This window comes from Perognathus longimembris, chromosome 20 (genome assembly GCF_023159225.1).
Source record: "Perognathus longimembris pacificus isolate PPM17 chromosome 20, ASM2315922v1, whole genome shotgun sequence".
Classification (NCBI taxonomy): Eukaryota; Metazoa; Chordata; class Mammalia; order Rodentia; family Heteromyidae; genus Perognathus; species Perognathus longimembris.
In genome coordinates, this window is record NC_063180.1 from 20,433,188 (window position 1) to 20,453,147 (window position 19,960).

General features: G+C 56.0%; 2 protein-coding genes across 2 annotated transcripts; both read left to right on the top strand.

Moving 5' to 3' along the window:
* Nucleotides 1–2,562: 2,562 nt before the first annotated feature.
* Bcam (basal cell adhesion molecule (Lutheran blood group)) lies at nucleotides 2,563–15,566 on the top strand. Its single transcript, XM_048368926.1, has 15 exons — nucleotides 2,563–2,709; nucleotides 4,834–4,955; nucleotides 5,371–5,599; nucleotides 5,683–5,753; nucleotides 5,900–5,996; nucleotides 6,081–6,263; nucleotides 7,185–7,321; nucleotides 7,708–7,864; nucleotides 12,712–12,830; nucleotides 12,923–13,064; nucleotides 13,470–13,606; nucleotides 13,769–13,910; nucleotides 14,000–14,144; nucleotides 14,896–15,013; nucleotides 15,108–15,566. The coding sequence occupies exons 1-15, from the start codon at nucleotides 2,628–2,630 to the stop codon at nucleotides 15,111–15,113; spliced, it is 1,887 nt and encodes a 628-aa protein (XP_048224883.1). The 5' UTR covers nucleotides 2,563–2,627; the 3' UTR covers nucleotides 15,114–15,566.
* On the top strand, nucleotides 15,238–16,271 carry LOC125368076. The gene is made up of 2 exons (XM_048368931.1): nucleotides 15,238–16,072; nucleotides 16,124–16,271. The coding sequence occupies exons 1-2, from the start codon at nucleotides 15,238–15,240 to the stop codon at nucleotides 16,198–16,200; spliced, it is 912 nt and encodes a 303-aa protein (XP_048224888.1). The 3' UTR covers nucleotides 16,201–16,271.
* Nucleotides 16,272–19,960: the final 3,689 nt, after the last annotated feature.

Consider the following 19,960-nt stretch of genomic DNA (forward strand, 5'->3'; position numbering starts at 1 on the left):
CAAGTGGGGCTGGGGTGTCTGGCTAATTTTTCTGCTTGGGCTGGCCTCAAACTTCAATCCACGCCCCCCCCCCCCAATCTCTGCCTCCCGTGTAGCCAGGATTACAGGCGTGAGCTACTGCACTGTGCTCTGCTGCAGAGAGAAAGTGGGGAGAAAGTCAGGCCGTGATTCCGAGGAGCACACGGAAGGGGTGGCAGGCTCCCCTGGAAGGCAGGAGGTGCCCAGCTGCCAGGGCTGGAGAGACGGGCCACACCCAGCTCCTCCTGTGGGATTCATCCCTGCGTTTGTCACAAGCCTGGCTCTGCTACCAAAGCTGACATCACCTCAACTCCCACAGAAGCAAGAAAGCAAACATCCGTTCTTGTTAGCTTGGAGGCTCACATCTGCCATCCTAACTACTCAGGAAGCTGAGATCTGAGGAACTGAGGTTCAAAGCCAAGCAAGCCCCAGGCAGGAAAGTGCTTGAGACTCACAGCTCCAATTAGCCAGCAAAAAGCTGGGCTAGAGGCATAGATCAAGTGGTGGAGGCCCCGGCTGAGCAAAAGTGCAAGGCCCTGAGTTCAAGCCAGTGCACACTCACAAAAAATGTAAGGTGGCAGGATGTAGAAACTTTCTACGCAAACACTACAGCCTTTCATGGATGGGCTCATCCCATGACTGCCGGCCACTGAGGTGACCACATATGGTCACGTCACTTAGTGACGTGGTTGGGGTTGGGGTTTGTGTAGCATTCGCCCTGCAGCATTCACACGGTGACAAGATGGCCCCACATCACGTGACCCCTTGATAAATGACAGGTGACTGTGTGCTCAGCTTTAGCCCTGGAGACAGCCAAGTCAGAATTAGAACATAATTTAGTTCAGTTCACAAATATTTACTTGTCTTACACCAAGCAAAGCCAGGCAAGAGCACTACTAAAAAAAAAACAAGCAAAAAAAATCATATAAAACCGTAGTGCACGCCTATAGTCCCAGCTACTCAGGAAGCTGAGATCTGAGGATCATGGTTCAAAGCCAATCCAGGCAGGAAAGTCTGTGAGACTCTTCTCTCCAATGAACTACCAAAAAGCCAGAAGTGACGCTGGCTCAGGTGATAGAGCACCAGCCTTGAACACAAAAGCTCAGACATAGAGACAAGGTCCTGAGTTCAAGCCCCAGCATAGGCACCAAAAAGAAACAAAACAAGACACCCTAGCCCCCTTACAGGGGCTAAGACAGGGCCATTCCAATGGGCACCCCACAGTGTGCAGGATGGGGGGCCCAGGGGGCTGGGGCAGAGAGAACCTGAAGGAGCCCGTTTTGAAGGAGGAAATAAATATGGCTAACACCCGATTGCTGTCCTGTGCCACCAATGAACAAAGTGGCTTTGCCAAGCTTTCTGGGATACTATAGGAGGCCCCCCCCCTGGCTGGTCAGAGGTATAACAGTTCCCCCCCCACACATGTCCTAGATCAAGACACCAAGTGCCACCCCTCCCACCCACCCCACCACACACACTCTGACCTGGTTTGTGCAAAGCCTTGAGCTTTCTGATTAGTGACACCCCCACTCCCCCATGGCCTGACCTGTGACCCCTAGCCACACGTGGCCAGGCTCCTCCTTTTCTTTCTACCACCTTCCCAGGGGCCCTGGCCTCCACCCCCTCCTCCCCTCACCTGCCTCGGCCTGCCAAAGGAATGAAGGGGGGAGAAAGGAGAAAGGAGGGGTGAGGGTGACATTCCTGGGATTCCCTGGGCTGGGGGGGTGGGAAGGGTGGAGATAGGGCCTTTCAGAGAGAGAGAAAGAGAGAGAGAGAGGAGAGGGCACCCCACATCCCAACCCATCATCGCAGAGGCCTATAGGTGGAACTGGGAATGGAAGACAATTTCAGATAAGAAGTGGTTTCGTTCCAGGCCACTGAGGGTCAGATGTGAGGGAGGTGCAGCCAAGGAGAAAGAAGCTGCTTGGGGTCAGAGGAGACATTGGTAATGCTGGGGATGACAAATCACAGTAGGAGAGGCCAGCACGGCACTGGCCTCTGACCTTACCTGAGGTCAGGTGGTTCCAATCCTCACAGAGCCAGGTACACTACCTGTCATCCTACCTACTCAGGTCCAGCCCAGACTCTTCTCACCAATGAACCACCAAAAGTGAAAGCTGTGACTCAAGTGGTAGAGTGCCAGACGAGACAGAGAGAGAGAGAGAGAGAGAGAGAGAGAGAATGAGAGAGAAAGAAGCTCGGTGACAGCACCCAGGCCATGAGTTCAAATCCCTAAACTGGCACACACACAATTGGTCACAGGGGTAAGGGGGTGGAGGGTCTTTTAAGGCCTCAGGTCCCAAAGGGAGGGGGGAAAAGCTCAGGACTCCAGCTAGGAGGGTTGGGCAAGGCCCCGGCCCCCTCCCCCAGCAGGGTGGGCAGAGCCGAGGCGCGTGCGCGCGCGGGGTCCGCTCGGGGCAGTGGGAGGTCCTGGCCGGGTGCCCAGACTGCAGGGCGGAGTGGGCGTGGCCCGGGACATGGTGGGCGTGGCCGGGCTGAGAAGCGGGGTGTGATTGGTGGGCGTGGTCGGAGGGCGTGGCCTCCCCCGCCGGGCCCCGCCGCCACCGAGCCTCACCCCAGGCTCACTTGCCGCCGCCGCAGCCGCGAACATGGAGCCCCCGGACGCGGGGATCGGGGCGCGCGGGGCCCCGCGGCTGCTGTGGCTCGCGCTCCTGCTGGCGGTGCACCCAGGTAGGGACGCGGGGTGAGAGCAGGGAGGGGCTGGGGAGCCCTGGGGAAGGAAACAAGGACTAAACACCACCGCTCCGGGGTACAAAATCTGGGGGACCCCCGGGGAGAAGAAGGCGGCGACACGAGGACACGGCGATCAACTCCTTCCCCAGAAATCTAGGCCTCCCACTCCCTTGTTTTCTGGGGTCCCTGAAATCTGGGCCATGGGACTCGAGTCGTGACCCTCCACTTGCTGGAGTGAAAAACAAACCCCGAAGAAGGCTGTCCCCTCCCACCCTCTCTAGTAACTTTGGGGGACCCTGTGTCCAAATCAGCCATTCATGTCGTTTGAGGGCTTGCCCAGAAAGAAGTCTCCCGGCCCAGAAAGGCCCCAGAGCTCCAACCCTGGCTGTGAGTCCTTAGAACAAAAGTGACCGCCCCCCACCCCCACTTTCCTATGGGCCCTGGGCTAAATCCACACACCTGCGCGGTGGCCTGAAGGGCTGCCTGGGGACATCCGACGGCCCGCCCTGGCTGCCTGCAGCTCAGACTAAGCCAGGGGGAACCAGCCTGGCCCCACATCTGCTCCCTTGGGGCCGGCTGGGGCCAGAGGTGAGCATGCTTGGGAATTCAGGCCCCTAAACAAGCACGGTGAATAGTGGGTCCCCAGGGGTAAGCCCGGGCCAGGCTGGGCAGTTCTCAGAGCTGGAAGCCCTGCCAAGATGCCAGCCTGGAGGGTGCTTTCCCAGCAAGAAGTGCGCAGTGTGCCAGGACCCTCCTAGCAGTCCCAGACTCAGCCTCCTATGCCCCCAGGGCCCAAGATTCTGACCTCACCCATATTCCATGCTGGGGTGACTCACCTTACCTTCTCTGCTCTTCCATTAAAATGGTTGGAGAGCCAAGGGGCGGGTAGGGGGCTCTGGCGCCAAGCTGGGCAGGTCTCAGCCAGCCTGGCCCTCCCACATTCCTGAAACCTGCCCAGCCCTGTCCCCCCTCACCGCCCCCACACACCCATCCTCCAGGCCCAGCCGCAGACCCCCCCCCCAACCCCCCATGCATGAGAGAACACAAAAACCCTCGGAGCCCAGGGCAGATCAAGGGAAGCACCGAGATTCAGGGATCTTCACAGAGCTGGAGAGAGCCAGGGAGACCCCCTCTTGCGGAGACCAAAGTCTCTGGGCCAGCCCTGCGCAGGTGCTGGAGGCAATGGATGAGCCAGGCTTAGCCCTGCCCTTAGGGGGCGTTTGTTGTAGTGGGAAAAGCTAGGATAGTAGACACAGTTTTATTCCGAAGCACTGAGTAAAGACCACCAAGGTCCTGTGCCACCAGGAGTGCTGACACAGGAGAGCCTTAGCTTTACAGGGGAGTGCGGGGATGAGGAGCCCCCTCTGCCCAAAGACCAGAGGTGAGAGATGGAAAGAGCAAGGAGCTGAACCTGAGGGAGGAGGCTGGGTTCTGGATCCCAGGGTCTGAGGAAGGAGGCTGGGGCCTGGATCCTGGGGTCTAAGGGAGGAGGCTGGGGTCTGGATTCTGGGGTGTGAGGGAGGAGGCTGGGGTCTGGATTCTGGGGTGTGAGGGAGGAGGCTGAGGTGTGAGGGAGGAAGCTGGGTCTGGATTCTGGGGTGTGAGGAAGGAGGCTGGGTATGGATCCTGGGGTGTGAGGGAGGAGGCTGGGGTCTGGATTCTGGGGTGTGAGGGAGGAGGCTGGGTCTGGATCCTGGGGTGTGAGGGAAGAGGCAGGGGTCTGGATTCTGGGGTCTGAGGGAGGAAGCTGGGCCTGGATTCTGGGGTTTGAGGGAGGAAGCTGGGGTCTGGATTCTGGGGTGTGAGGGAGGAGGCTGGGGTCTGGATTCTGGGGTGTGAGGGAGGAGGCTGGGTCTGGATCCTGGGGTGTGAGGGAGGAGTCTGGGGTCTGGATCCTGGGGTGTGAGGGAGGAGGCTGGGGTCTGGATTCTGGGGTGTGAGGGAGGAGGCTGGGTCTGGATCCTGGGGTGTGAGGGAGGAGTCTGGGGTCTGGATCCTGGGGTGTGAGGGAGGAGGCTGGAATCTGGATTCTGGGGTCTGAGGGAGGAGGCTGGGGTCTGAGTGAGGCAGCTGGGGTGGAGGGTGAGTGGCCATGGACTGACCTGGCGCGCTGCTCCGCAGGTGTACAGGCAGAGGTGCACCTGTCTGTGCCCTCTTTGGTGGAGGCTATGCAGGGGGAGCCAGTCACCCTGGACTGCGAGGTCTTGGGGAATCCCAACCAGTACGTGCTGGAATGGTTCCTTGTAAGTGCTTCAGGCTGGGTTTGGGAGAGGGAGGGAGACAGCAGGGAGGTAGGTAGTGGGGGTTCAGGGTGTATTGGGGCTGCCCAGATTCACACGGTACACAGGACCCCAAGAATCAGCAGTGAAGTTGGGCAGTTGAAGCCCAGTGAAGGGCTAGGAGGCTGCATGACCCCAGATGTCTGGGCACTGTGAAGAGGAGACCCAGAAAGCCAGAGAGGCCAGGAGGGAGGAGGAAATGGAGAATGAGTAGGACCTTGGGAGGGGCTGGGGGCAGGCAGGGACAGGGACAGGGAGGCGAGCTAGCAGGAGGAACAGCCAGAGGGGTGGGGCACCTAGAGGAAAGGCACAGCCGAGGGAAGTGGGGGCTGAGGGGGGTGGGCCCCTGAATTCAGAGCCTCCCTGTGTCCATCTGCAGACTGATCGCTCCGGGGCCCGCCGCCGCCTGGCCTCCGCCGAGTACCGGAACTCCAAGCTCCAGGGTTCTGTAGATGATCCTGGGAGCCGCAGCCCCCCATACCAGCTGGATTCTCAGGGGCGCCTGGTGCTGGCTAAGGTCAAGGTGGGCGATGAGCGGGACTATGGGTGTGTGGTGAAGGCGGGGGCGGCCGGCACTGCAGAAGCCACCGCAAGCCTCCGTGTGTTTGGTGAGTCTCCTGGGACCACCCGGGCAGGTAGCCATGGGCCAAGGAAAGAGCCCCGAATTGAACTTCATCTCCCTTCCCCACAGCAAAACCAGAGGCCACTGAGGTGGCCCCCAACAAAGGGACGTTGTCAGTGATGGATGAGTCAGCCCAGGAGGTAAGTTGACTTTGGGGGCTAACCTTGAGTCCAGGACACTGTGCTGCCCTGGGAGATCTGACCCAAATGCCTGGACTTGAGGGAAGAGGGGAACGGACTTCAGAGTCCCGGCCCCAAATTCAAGGCCATGCCTGTGTCTGCCCCAGATTGCTACTTGCACCAGCCGCAATGGCAACCCAGCCCCTCAGATCTCGTGGTATCGGGACGGGCAGCACTTGAAAGTGCCCATGGAGATGAACCAGGGTGAGTGATCGTGGACGGCGCCAGGCCAGGCCTGTGCAGGCGGCGGCACCAGGGATTGGTGACCGCCTGGTGCCTCTCTCGCAGATAGGTATATGACCAGCCGCACAGTCCGGGAAGCCTCTGGCCTGCTGTCCCTCTCCAGCACCCTCTACCTACGGCTGCACAAGAAGGACCGTAATGCCAGCTTCCACTGTGCTGCTCAGTACAGCCTCCCTTCGGGCCAACATGGTCGCCTGGACAGCCCTGCCTTCCACCTCACCTTGCACTGTGAGTGCCTCTCTCTCTCTCTCTCTCTCTCTCTCTCACACACACACACACACACACACATACACACACACCAGACCCACCCTTGGCCTCACACTCTTTACTGTCCCTGTACCCCACTTTGCTCAAATCATGTTGGTGGCTACCTGCTGGCCTCTGACCTCCAATGGGAGCCCAAGGTGACACAGGAGGATCACAAGTTCCACACCAGTCTGGACTACATAGTTGAGATCCTCTGTCTCAAAAACAGAGATGGGAGAGAAGAAGAGAGGGAGGAAAGGAAAGGAAGGAGGTGAGGAGGGAGGGAGGGAGGGAGGGAAGGTTGGCCAAGTCAAGGAGTGGTAGCTCACCCTTGTAATCCTAGCTACTCAGGAGGCTGAGGTCTAAAGGGTTGAATTTAGAGGGCAGCCTGAGCAGAATAGTCTTTGAGATTTCATCCTTAAAAAAGCAAAAACAGCAAAATGTCAGACTGGAGGTATAGCTCAAGTGACAGAAGCTGAGAAAGACAGGGGTGAGGGGAGATAGGAAAGCTAGGTATCTCCAGCCCTGTTATCCTAGCTATTTGGGAGTTGGGGAAGCTGGGACCCGAATTCAAAGAGCTAGAGATGGTGGCTCATGCCTGTCATCCTAGCTACCTAGAAGCCTAACATAGGCAGGTCAGACCTCGTCAGAAAGCAAGACTCTATCTCAAAGAGAACAAGCAAAAAAATTTAGTACTGAAAAAGGATTTCAGGGGCAGTGCCCAGGGACTGGCAAGCAAAAAAAAAAAAAGTGAACCTGAGACTTAAAACCTGTGCCCTTTGGGGCAGGGCTTGACCTGGCTCCTGAGCTCAGTCTTGGCACCCACCTGCTGCGCATGCGCACGTGGGCCCATATCTGTGCGCATGCGCTGATGACACTTGCCATTTTTGGACCTTTCTGCAGACCCCACGGAGCACGTGCAGTTCTGGCTGGGCAGCCCATCCACCACCGAGGGCTGGGTCCGCGAGGGCGACTCTGTCCACCTGCTCTGCCAGGGGGATGGCAGCCCCAGCCCAGAGTACACATTTTTCCGCATTCAGGTAACCCCCCAGCCCTACCTACCCCTTTGGTCCCCACCTTCAGAGTCCCTGGCCCCTAACATTCTATGACATTCTAACCTGCACCAGCCTATGATTTATTTATCTATTTTACTTTGCGGTAGTGGAGATGGAACCCCGGGCCTGGTGCATGCCAGGCAAGCACTCAGCACTCGTCCACTTGAGCTACCCCACCCCCAACCCCACCACCCCTAACCTAGAAGGACCTCTGACCTCTAACCCTCCCTCCCCTCAGATGGGGAGAGTTGTGGCTAAGCATATATGCAGCTTGGATGAGCCCTGACCCCAGGCCTGACAGGGCTTTGGCCCCTGTCCCCTGACCTAGCGGCCAGTTCCTGAGCCTTGGTTTCTGGTCTCTGGTCACACAGAACAATGAGGAGCATAATGTCAATGTCAGCCTGGAGGGGAACTTGACCCTGAAGGCGGTGCGTCGGGACCAAAGTGGGGTTTACGGCTGCCGTGTGGAAGACTATGATGCTGCTGACGAAGTCCAGTTAGCCAAGACCTTGGAGCTGCGCGTGGCATGTGAGAACCCAGGGGAGGTCAGGGCCCTGGGCACTGGCTGTCCCCTCACCCACCCACCCAATCCCACTCCTGCCTCCCGCACTCTATGCCGCCACACAAGACACACCGGACAGCCGGGCGCCGCTGCTCATGCCTGTCATCCTAGCTACTCAGGAGGCTGAGATCTGAGGATCAAGGTTTGAAGCCAAACAGGGACTTATCGCCAATGAACTACATAAAGAACCAAAACAGAAATGGAGGTGTGGCTCAAGTGGTAGAGTGCCAGCCCCAGGACTGTCTCTCTCTCACACACATACACACATACACACACACACACACACACACACAGAGACCACCAGAGAGCAATCTCATGATGCTGTCACCTGCATAAACCCAGCTATGGCTCCCTAGCATAAGTGAAGGAGGGAGAAACCTAGAATCCTGTCCTCAGCCTTCAAGGCCCATCTGCCCAGCTTCATCATTAGTGAAGACCCTTCCTGAAGTAAAAGCTGTGTGTCCTCTCTCTTTCACACACACACATACACACACACACACACACACACACACACACACACATCTCCTTCCCTGATTGTTAGGTTAAGTTCTCATCTTCTGGACTCTCTATTTTGTTTCATTTGTTAGTTTCTTTTCTTTTCTTTTTTTTTTTTTTTTGCCAGTCCTGGGGCTTGGACTCAGGGCCTGAGCACTGTCCCTGGCTTCTTTTTGCTCAAGGCTAGCACGCTGCCACTTGAGCCACAGCGCCACTTCTGGCCATTTTCTATATATATGTGGTGCTGGGGAATTGAACCCAGGGCTTCATGTATATGAGGCAAGCGCTCTTGCCACTAGGCCATATCCCCAGCCCTCATTTGTTAGTTTCTTTTTGCAGTACTGGGGATGGAACCTAGGGCCTCCAGCTTGCTAGACAAGAATCACAGCACTAGTCATTTAAACAATTTTGCTTTTGAAGCAGGGTCTTGATAACTTTGCTCAGAGTAGTCTTGAACTCTGTGTGTGTGTGTGTGTGTGTGTGTGTGTGTGTGTGTGTGTGTGTGTACGTGTGCTCAGGGCCTGGGGCATGCTCTCACGACCTGTGCACTGTCCCTGAGCTTTTTTTGCTTAAGGCTAGTGCTGTACCACTTGAGCTGCAGTTCTACTTTCAGCTTTTTGGTGGTTCATCGGAGATAAGAGTCTCACAGACTTTCCTGCCTGGGCTCAAACTGAAATCCCCTGATCTCCATCTCTTGAGTAGCTAGGATTACAGGCATGAGCCAATGGCACCTGCTAGCCTTAAACTCTTCATCTTCCTGCTTCTGTTTCCCAAGTAGCTGGGATTATACTTGTGCATCACCATGCCCAGACTCAACCATGTATATAAGGCCAGTTGGATTCCAGTCCGTCTGTCCATTCATCCTTCCTTTCTTTTTCATTTTTTGGTGGTTCTGGAATTTGAACCCAGGGCCTCTTCCTCTTGCTTGGCTTTTTCCACTCAAGTCTGGTGCTCTAGCACCTGAACCACAGTTCTGCTTCTGCCTTTTTTGCTGATTAACTAGAGATGACAGACTCACAAACTTTTTTTTTTTTTTTTTTGCCCAGGCTGGCTCCTAAGATTTTTAGATCTTAGCTTCCTGAGTAGCTGGGATTACAGGGGTGAGCCACCAAGCTCAGGCTAGATCTCACTTTCTAAGCAGTGTTCACGAAGAGGCCCTGTTGCTCTTTGGTATTCACTAGACACCCCCCTCCCTTTCTTGAGGGGAGAATCCCTGGGCTGATGGTGGGGACACCCCTGTGAAGCAGACAGTACAGCCTCCCTGCCACAGTAAAGCAGTCAGCAGGCACACGCTGGCAGACTCGGGTCTCTGATAAGATTGAGGGGCAGGCCAGCAGGCAGGGATAAGACAAGCAGTAAGGCGGTCTCCTCCCTGGCTAAGGGACTAGTGGCAGAGTCTGCAGGGCATCACGTGGGCTCCATGTCTGTTGGGAGATGAGAGTGGGCAGGGCGGAGATGTGCCTGGTCTGAAGAAGGCCTGGGTCGGCCACCAGGGCACTGGGACACGAGGCTGGCCTTTCACCATTGTCCCCAGTTGGGACAAGGGAGGAGGCTGTGTGCTGACAGGGTGATGGGCTCCCCGCAGCTGAGGCCATTCCCAAAGAGGCCGGACAGCTGCATCTGCCAGCTGTCAGCCTGTGCAACAGCTGGGGAATCTGTCCTTCAGCGGTATGGGGGTGGGCGGGGCAGGGAGGCCGCAAGAAAAGAGTCAGAAACGGGGTGAAAACCCAAAGGCTGGAGGCGTGGCTCAAGTGGAAAAGGGCTTGCCTAGCAAACCCTGAGTTCAAACTCCAGTACCAGGGCTGGGGATATGGCCTAGTGGCAAGAGTGCTTGCTCATCTACATGAAGCCCTAGCTTCAATTCCCCAGCACCACATATTTGGAAAATGACAGAAGTGGCGCTGTGGCTCAAGTGGCAGAGTGCTAGCCTTGAGCAAAAAGAAGCCAGGGACAGTGCTCAGACCCTGAGTCCAAGCCCAGGACTGGCAAAAAAAAAAAAACAAGAAACAAAACAGTACCTAGCCAAAGGTACCAGTGACTAATGCCTGTCATCTTAGCTACTCAGGAGGCTGAAATCTGAGGACCACAGTTTGAAGTCAGCCCAGGCAGGAAAGTCTGTGAGACTCTTATCTCCTGTTAACCACCAGAAAATTGGAAATGGAGTTGTGGCTTCAAGTGCTAGAGCCCTAGCCTTGAGCAAAAGCGCTCAGGGACAGTGCCCAGGCCCTGAGTTCAAGTCCCACAACTGACAAAACAAACCACCAAAAAATAAAAATGAAAAAAACAGAAATGCCGAGCTAAACACAGCAGTGTAAGCAATGCATTTAAGAAAAAAACAACTCAATTCTGTTAACAGTTTACTAAAAAAACAACTAAATTCACAAGGAGTCAGTTTCATAGTACAAAATCTTACACCAACAAAACTGCTCTGGATCTTTCAAGGTCTTGGTTCCTATAGATCAAGGTAATTGGAAAATGTATTGCATTTTTGCTCAAAACTTTTTTCTCAGTGAGAGTCCATTGCCATATCTCTAATCTCATCATTCTTCTAGGGATAGAATGTAGAGGAAGGAGGGAAGGGAGGGAGGGAAGGAAATAAGATAGACAAAGAAAGAGAAGGAAAGAAAGAAGGAAGCAATAAGAAATCCTTTTGGGGTTGGAGGTATGGCTCTATTGGAGGATAAAGCATGTTACAAGGACCTGAGGCAGATCAGGGCTTGGTACACTGAAGAAATTTAAAACTAGCAAGAGCCCTTCTGTGAAGCCAAGTGAGAAAAGGAGCAGAAGATGGTGGTCAGAAGAGGCCAGGCAGGCAGCATCTTATAGGCTGTGTCAGGCAGGGAATTTGGCTGTGGTATCAAGAATTACTGGGGAGCCATGGGAAGATTTTAGGCAGATGGGCATTTGCTTTGAGAAGACTCTTCATTGGAAGATGGAGAGAGGGAGAATCAAGGAGTAGGGATGGGGGGAGGGAATGTGACCACAAAGTGGGCATGGCTCTGTGTGGACGTGGCCCCACCTGGCTTTGCAGGTGCATATCAAGCAAGAAGCCCTGAGTTCAATCCTCAGGTAGGGAGCAGGGTCAGGAGTGAGGAGGAGGTCAGATCAGAGATGGAGGGAAAGGAAGGAGGCTCCTTTTGTTGTTGTTTTGTTTTGTTTTTGTCGGTCATGGGGCTTGAATTCAGCCTAGGTGCTGTCCCTGAGTTCTTCAGCTCAAGGCTAGCCCACTACCACTTGAGCCGCAGCGCCACTTCTGGTTTTCTGGTGGTTCATTGGAGATAAGAGTCTCATGGACTTTCCTGCCCGTGCTGGCTTTGAACCACGATCCTCAGATCTCAGCCTCCTGAGTAGCTGGGATGACAGGCCTGAGCCTGGCATGTGTGGGTAGAGCAGGTGAAGATTTTGCTGGCACTTGTGGGGTTTGAATTCAGCTTTGTGTTTGGTCAGCAGTCTTTCTACCTTGTAGAGTCACACTTCCTGCCCTGTTTGCTTCATATAGGGTTTCCATCTTTTGCTCAGGGCTGGTCTCAGACTGTGATCCTCTCTTACTTCTCTCTCTCACACAGCTGGGAATATAGGTGGGAGCTACCACTGCCCGTGGTCTGGTCCCAGCTTCATAAAGTTTGTTGTTGTTGTTGTTGTTATAAAGGTGATTTACAGAGGGGTCACACTTACATGAGTCAGGGAAAGAGTACATTTCTTTTTGGACAATGTCATCCTTCATAATTTTTGGGGGGTGGGGTCAATCTTGGGGCTTGAACTCACCCGGGCCCTGTTCCGGAGCTTTTTTGCTCAAGGCTAGCGCTCCACCACTTTGAGCCACAGCTCCACTTCTGGCTTTTGAGTGTTTCATTGGAGGTGAAAGTCTCGTGACTTTCCTGCCCAGGCTGGCTTTGAACCGTGATCCTCAGATCTCAGCCTCTTGAGTAGCTAGGGTGACAGGCATGAGCCACTGATGCCTAGTTTTAAAGTCTTAATACAGTGATGTGGGTTAATGGGAAGGAGGCAAAAGTTTGAGCTTGAACAAGAATTTGGTGGAGGCCTGGTGCGGAGGCTTCCAAGGGGATCACTTGCTTTTAGCCTAGGGGAGGCCGTGGGAACCATCCCCAGCCGGCACAATGAAGCCTGGGGCCCTGCCGGCAGCCTGAGTGGGAAGTGGACTTGGGCTTTGATTCCTAGACTTGAGAGCTTCAGGCTGTGGTGAATGGAGGAGGAGGAAGTTCCCAGACTATCCTGTAGAGTCCCTGGCTGGGGTGGGGGCTTTCCCGGAAAGGTGACATGCTGTCATTTCCTCCTCCCCCTCCCAAACCCCCTACAGACCTGGACCCCCTGGAGCTGAGTGTGGAGGAGCAGCTCCCTGTGTTTCTCAACAGCAGCCTCACTCCCATCCATTGCTCTGCTCATGGCCTGCCCGAACCCACCCTCCGCTGGACCAAGGTAAGGAGGGCCACGGAACCCCACGTCTCTGGCCCTCTGCCTGGCCCCCTTCACCCCCTCACAGCCCCGCCTGTCTCCTCTCCCCTCTGCAGGATTCTGTTCCCCTGGCGGATGGCCCCACACTCTTGCTCAGCGATGTCACCTTCGACTCCGCGGGCACCTACCTGTGTGAGGCCTCCACCCCAACCGTCCCCCTCCTCAGCCGCACGCGGAGCTTCAGGCTGCTCGTCCAAGGTGTGGGACCCGGGACGGCTTGGCTGGGGACAATGGCACTGCCCTCTCTCTCTTCTCTCTCTTTGGGTGGGGGGGGGTGGGTAGGAGGGAGCTAGGTGTCCTGGGACTTGAACTCAGGGCCTGGACTCTATCCCTATCCCTGAGCTATTTTGGCTCAAGGCTAGGTAGCACTCTGCCACTTGAGTGACAGCACCACTTCTGGTTTTCTGGTGATTCATTGGAGATAAGAGTCTCATGAACTTTCCTGCCCAGGCAGGCTTTGAACTTCGACCCTCAGATCTCAGCCTCCTGAGTAGCTAGGATGACAGGCGTGAGCCACCAGTGCCTGGCTTCTTCCTTCCCCTCCCTCTTCTCTAGCCAGTGGGCCTCCTGCTCACTTTTTCTGGGATCCCCTTCTTTGCACAGGGTCACCTGAGTTAAAACCCCTGGAGATGGAGCCGAAGCCCAAAGATGGCTGGACGGAAGGGGATGAGGTGCGGCTGGCCTGCTCCGCCCGCGGCTACCCGGAGCCTACACTCACCTGGAGCCAGCAGGGAGGCACCGTAAGGGACCCCCCCCAGACACCCCCTGCATGCGGCCCCTCGCCCATCCCAGCACTGTGTCTCCCCACACTCTCGGGGCACCAGCCCTCCTGTGGCCTGTCCCCTGCCCCCTGGGCCCCTGCCCTGCCGCACAAGGGCTAGGCCTCACCCAGGTCTCCGCAGCCGGCAGAGCCCATCGGGGACACGGGCTGGGTGAGCAGCATCCTGACCCTGAAGGTGACCGGCACCCTAGGCCGCGAGGGCGTCACCTGTGAGGCTTCCAATGTCCACGGCAAAGCCAGCCACATCTTCCACTTTGGGACGGGTGAGTCACCCCCTTCTGGGGAGTCGGGGGTGGGGTGCTGGCATGCCGGGACTGGCAGGCTGAGCCCACCCCCTGTCCTGTGTTCGCAGTGGCCCCCCAGATGGCCCAGGCCGGTGTGGCAGTGATGGCCGTGGCAGTCAGCGTGGGCCTCTTGCTCCTGGTCGTGGCTGCTTTCTACTGCATGAGACGCAAAGGTCGTCCCGGCTGCTGCCGGCGGGCGGAGAAGGGGGCACCGTGAGTGGCTGCAGACCCCGGGTCACCCCAACCTCCTCCTAACTCCTCTCAGCCCCCAGCCCAGCCACATACCCTCTCCCTTCAGCCTCATCTCCACCTCTCTGCCCGCCTCTCCCCGACCACCCCTAGCCCCCTACTCCATACCCTCCCCTTTAAACCCACCCACCTTGACTCCCCCCCACCCCACCCTCTGCCCACCCACCTAGCACTGGAACCCTCAGGTCTGCCCCCACCTCTCTCCTTTCCAGGAGTTTGTGTTTGGGGGGGAGCTGGGGTGGTGCGCAGGGCCTTGTGCTGACAAGGCAGCATGCTTCTACTTAAGCCACAGCCCTAGCACTTCTGTTTTAGACGTGGGGGGCGGGGGGGTCTCCCTAACTGTGCCCCAGTCCATTAGAATTCTCCATCCTTTATCACTGCCTCCTGAGTACCCGGACTTACAGGCATGTGCTACAGCCTCTGGCTTGATCTTATCTGAGCCTTCACCAGCCTCCCAGATCCTTTTTTTTTTGGCCAGTCCTGGGGCTTGAACTCAGGGCCTGAGCACTGCACTGTCCCTGGCATCTTTTTGCTCAAGACTAGCACTCTACCTAGTGAGCCACAGCGCCACTTCTGGGCTTTTCTATATATGTGGTGCTGGGGAATTGGGGCTTCATGTATAGGAGGCGAGCACTCTTGCCACTAGGCCATATCCCCAGCTCTCCCAGATCCTTCTTAGGGGTGAGGATGTCCCCATTCCCCCCCCCTTCCCTAGGCCCCCCGGGGAGCCGGAGCTGAGCCACTCAGGATCCGAGCGGCCAGAACACACAGGTCTCCTCATTGGAGGCGCCTCCGGGGGCACGCGGAGTGGCAGTGGGGGCTTCGGAGATGAGGTGAGTTGGGAGTCGAGTGCCCGGATGATGGGGAGCAGGCTGGGCCCTGGGGCAGCCTCAGGGGTGGGAGCTGAGTTGTCTTCTCTCTCCCCAGTGCTGAGCCCACACACCCCCACCACCACCAGAAGCCATCACTGGACCTAACGCCTTGGGCATGGGGGACACGGCCCGCGGCCTCCGCCCCCTTCCTTCTCCTGCCTGCCAGGCCCTCCCTTCCTTCCTCCATGGCCCAGTGGCCAGCCCAGCCGCCATGGCCCCTGCCTGGGGCGGGCGGTGAGGCTGGGGGGGGCCTTCCTCCAGGGGGAGGGTGTGTGTGTGAGTCTCCCAGGCCCAGAATAGCTGCTGGACACCAGCCCAGCACCCGCCAGCGCTCGGCCGGCCCGAGGCCCCGAGGGTCGGGGCCTGCCCGGCTATTTTTACCTCTGCCTCTCTCTCCAGTCCTCCCCAACCTGACCCCCATCTCTGTCCTGCTGCATAGTCTGACACTGGACCTCCCCCCACCCCCATTATATGTGAACACTGGAGACCCCAATAAATGCCACCTGTCACATGACCAGAGTCGCCTGGGATGGAGGGTGGGGGCGGGAAGGGAAGGCACCCAGGTGATTGTCCCTCCCTGCAGCTGTTCCTGGAGAAGTATGATGTCATGGAGAAATGAGAGGAGAGTGGAGAGAGAGGAGAGACACCCAGAGGTGACTCAGCTAGCCAAGGCTGGGAGAGAGAGCTACCAGGGATCTGAGGCCTTGGGGACCAATGGCCAGTGCTCACCTGGGAATGAGGGGGGAGCAGTCCCCTTGAGAAGTCCCAGCAGTTCTAGTGGGGGGGGGGTGCCCTACCTGGGGAGCCGAGGCAGGAGTGGGGCGCTGAGCACTCGTCACTGCACTGGTCATGACGCTGCCTGCGCTGCGAGGCCAGGAGTCCCTGGGGAAGCCAGGCCGGCTGGAGGAATGCTGCCGAAAGCTTGGGGCCAAGCGAAGAGGCACCCAACCCGACTTCCTGAGGTCCAGTCCCCCAGGAAGAGGGATTGGGGGATTTGGGAGAGGAATGGAGAGACACAGGGTATCAGTGAGGGAGAGGAGTAGAGGGTGGGGGGGAAGCTTCAAGAAAGAGCCCTGGAGAAAGACACAAGCAAAAAGATGTGGGGAGCCAGATCCCTGTGGCTCACGCCTGCAATCCTAGCTACTTAGGAGGCTGAGGTCTGAGGATCACAGTTCGAAGCCAGCCCAGGTACTGGGAAGTCTGTGAGACTCTTATCTCCAATGAGCCACTCAAAAAAGCAGAAGTGGAGCTGTGGCCCAAAGTGAGATCCTTAAGTCAAAAGAGTCCCATGACCAACAAAAAAAAGAAAGAAATGGCAAATTGGGTTCAGTGGCTCCTGCCTGCAATCCAAGCCACTAAGGAGGCAGAGATCTGAGAGACCACATTGCCAGGCCAGCCCGGCAGAAAAGACCTCAAATTATTGAGGTCTCACCCCAGAAGCAAGCCTAATCTGGGAGCTGGTGGTTCATACCTGTAATCATAGCTATTCCGGAGGCTGAGCTTTAAGGGTCATGGCATTAAGCTAGTCCAGGCAGTCCATGAGACTTATCTCCAATTAACAAGCAAAACCCCCGAAGTGGAGCTGTGGTTCAAGTGGTAGAGTGCCATCCTTGAGCAAAAGAGGTCAAGAACAGTGCCCAGGCCCTAAGTTCAAGCTCCAAGAGGGCACACACACACACACACACACACACACACACACATTGATGTAGATGAAAATTGAAGAATTATTAGATCCACTAACTGAAATACAAGGGCTGATGACCTTCAGACCTTCAGGTATATCTGAACCAAAGCCAGTGGCTGGCGGGATCAAGTGCTCTGATTGGCCAGGCCTGCGGGCAGGGGTGGGGCTGCTGTGGCTGCAGGTGGCCAGGCAGGTAAAATACCTGGGAGAGCTTCCCCTCTAAGCGGCTCAGGAAACCTTTGGCGGCTCTGGCTCTTGAGTAAAGTGCCACCTCCAAAACTTGTCAACACAGGAAGTTGGCTCTGCAGGCGCGGGACCCACCCAGTCATCTGCCATGAAGAGGCAGTGCTCAACCTGAAGTATACCCCCTCCACGGGCATGCAATGAGGGGGGAGCAAAATTCCACCCTTGGGCTTCCTTCCTGGTCTTGCCTGCCTACCCAGACCAGCCCAGGAGGCAGCAGGGCATACTTAATGGCTGGAAAAAGCCAGGAAGCCTTCCCAGGAGACTGCCTGGTTCTTTTTTTTTTTTTAGACAGCGATTGCAGGCATGCACCACCACATTTGTTGGTTCTTTTGTTCATGGGAGAAATCTGGGATTTAGGGTGCAGGGTTGTTTTGTCGTTGTTGGCTGTGGGGCTTGAACTCCGGGCCTGAGCTCTTCAGCTCAAGGCTAGCACTCTACCACTGGAGCCACAGCGCCACTTCTGGTTTTCTGATGGTTAATTGGAGATATGTTTCACAGACTTTCCTGCGGGGCTGGCTTTGAACAGCGATCCTCAGATCTCAGCCTCCTGAGTAGCTAGGATGACTGGCGTGAGCCACCACTGTCTGGCAGGGTGCATGGTTTTACAAAACAAGACTATCAGACTAAAACCCAAATCTGCTGGCTCTCCCAGCCAGACCTGGGACATGCATAGGTTCTCCATGCTGTCAGGTGCCCGTGGCTCACACCTGTAACCCTAGCTACTCAGAAAGGTGAGATCGGAGCATCTATGCTCACAGTCACCCTGGGCAGAGGAAGCTGTGTGGCTCTTATCTCCAATTAACCACAAGAAAGCTGGAAGGGGAAATGTGGTTTCAGAGCACCATCCTGGAGCTAAAAAGGCTAAGGGACAGCACCCAGGGCATAGTGTCAAGCCCCAGTACTGACATGCAAAATAAATAAAAATTTCCAATCTGCTTCTTTTGTACCTTCAATTTCTTTATCCCACAAGGCCCTGGGCAAGTTATTTGTGATAATTGGACACCGTACAGTAAGAAGTAGTACATTTTTTTTAACAGGATTACAGATGACCTGTGGTAGTACACACCTATAGTAAGTCATAGCCCTCCGGGGCTGAAGTAGTATGATGGCAAACTGGAGCCTGAGCTGCATAAAGAGTCCCTGTCTCAAGAAAATAAATCATAGGCCAGGCACTAGTGGCTCATGCCTGTAATCCTAGCTGTTTCAGAGGCTGAGACCTGAAGATCATGGCTCAAAGCCAGCCTGGCAGGAAAAGTCCTTGAGACTCTTGTTTTTGTTTTTTTGCCAGTCCTGGGCTTTGGACTCAGGGCCTGAGCACTGTCCCTGGCTTCTTTTTGCTCAAGGCTAGCACTCTGCCACTTGAGCCACAGCGCCACTTCTGGCCATTTTCTATATAAGTCGTGCTGGGGAATGGAACCCAGGGCTTCATGTATATGAGACAAGCACTTTTGCCACTAGGCCATATCCCCAGCCCCCCTTGAGACTCTTATCTCCAATCAACCACCAGAACATCACCTAAGTGGTGCTGTAGCTCAAGTGATAGAGCACCAGCCTTGAGCTGAAGAGCTCAGGGACAGCGCCTCGGCCCAGAGTTCAAACTCCACAAATGACAAAAATTAAATAAAATAAAAGTCACAGCCAGGTACTGGTGGCTTACGCCTGTAATTCTAGCTACTCAGGAGGCTGAGATCTGAGCATCATAGTTTGAAGCCAGTCAGGACAGGAAAGTCTGTGAGACTTTTACTCCAAAAAACTATTCAGAAAAAGTGGCAGGTGGCATTCAAGCCCAGGACCAAAAAAAAAAAAAATTACACTGAGCCCTGGTGGCTCAGACCTACAATCCTAGCTACTCAGGAGTCTGAGATCTGAGCATCACAGTTCAAAGCCAGCCTGGGTAGAAAAGTCCCTGTGAGATTCTTATCTCCAGTTAACTACTCAAAAACTGGAAGTGGGGGAATGGGAATTGGCTTAGCGGTAGAGTGCTTGCCTAGTATGCACGAAGCCTTGGGTTGGAATCCTCAGCACCAAATAAACAGAAAAAGCTGGAAGTGGCTCTGTGACTCAAGTAGTAGAGTGCTAGCCTTGAACAAAAAGAAGCCAGTGACAGTGCTCAGGTCCTGAGTCCAAGCCCCAGGCCTGGCAAAAAAACACACAAAAACCACCTGGAAATGGCACTGTGGCTCAAGTAGTAAGAGTGCTGGCCTTAAGCACAAAGAGGCTCAGAGACAGTGCCTAGGCCATGAGTTCAAGCCCCACAACAGTCAATCAATCAATCGAAAGTGTGGGGGGGCAGAGGACCTGGAGGCCTAGCTCAGGTGTGGGACCATCTGCTTAGCTATCCAGTCCCCTAAAGAAATGTAGGATCACCAAGACTTGAATGCCGGTCAGTTAGAGCCTCCATTCCCTGGGGATGAAAAGCAGGTGTGTAGTAGCCTAGCCTAATGGGCCCCACCACGGGCCTCCCCTTCCTCCACCCCTCCCCCTTCCCTCCCCACCAGGCGGCTGGGGCTTCCCCAGCTCTCGCGACCTCTCCCCCCACTGCAGCCCCAGGAATGTGAAGAGGTGGGTGGCGGTGGGGAGGCGTGAGGTGGCTGAGGAGACACAAAGGCCAGTGGAGGAGGCCCACAATTCAGGGTAAGCGGGACTAGGAGGGAGGGCGTGGCTGTCGTCTGGAGGCGTGGCCCTATGATGGCCACACCCCTAGTTGCTGGTCCCGCCCATCCCTGCCTGCGCGCGGGCCGGCCTGTGCTGCCCCCTGGCGGGGGCAGCAGGGGGCCTCCCCGAGTGTGGAGGTTGGGGGGACACGGGGGCGGGGCGGGGCGGGGGAGGAACACGAGGACAGAGGCAGAGACAGACACCCAGGGAGACGGACTCACAGCGGGACAGGATCAGAGACAGTCACATGCAGGGTCAGTGAGATCCCGAGGCTCAGGGATGGACGGAGACTCCAGGGACGCGCGACGCAGAAACTCTGAGAG

What these genes read in the sequence shown, in the direction of transcription:
- Bcam (XM_048368926.1), top strand. Translation starts at nt 2,628, where the DNA reads ATGGAGCCCCCGGACGCGGGGATCGGGGCGCGCGGGGCCCCGCGGCTG. An exon ending in TGGATGAGTCAGCCCAGGAG is followed by an intron (nt 5,754 to 5,899) that starts GTAAGTTGACTT and finishes TGTCTGCCCCAG; the next exon opens with ATTGCTACTTGCACCAGCCG. An exon ending in CTTGGAGCTGCGCGTGGCAT is followed by an intron (nt 7,865 to 12,711) that starts GTGAGAACCCAG and finishes AACCCCCTACAG; the next exon opens with ACCTGGACCCCCTGGAGCTG.
- LOC125368076 (XM_048368931.1), top strand. Translation starts at nt 15,238, where the DNA reads ATGGCCCAGTGGCCAGCCCAGCCGCCATGGCCCCTGCCTGGGGCGGGC. An exon ending in GAGGAATGGAGAGACACAGG is followed by an intron (nt 16,073 to 16,123) that starts GTATCAGTGAGG and finishes TTCAAGAAAGAG; the next exon opens with CCCTGGAGAAAGACACAAGC.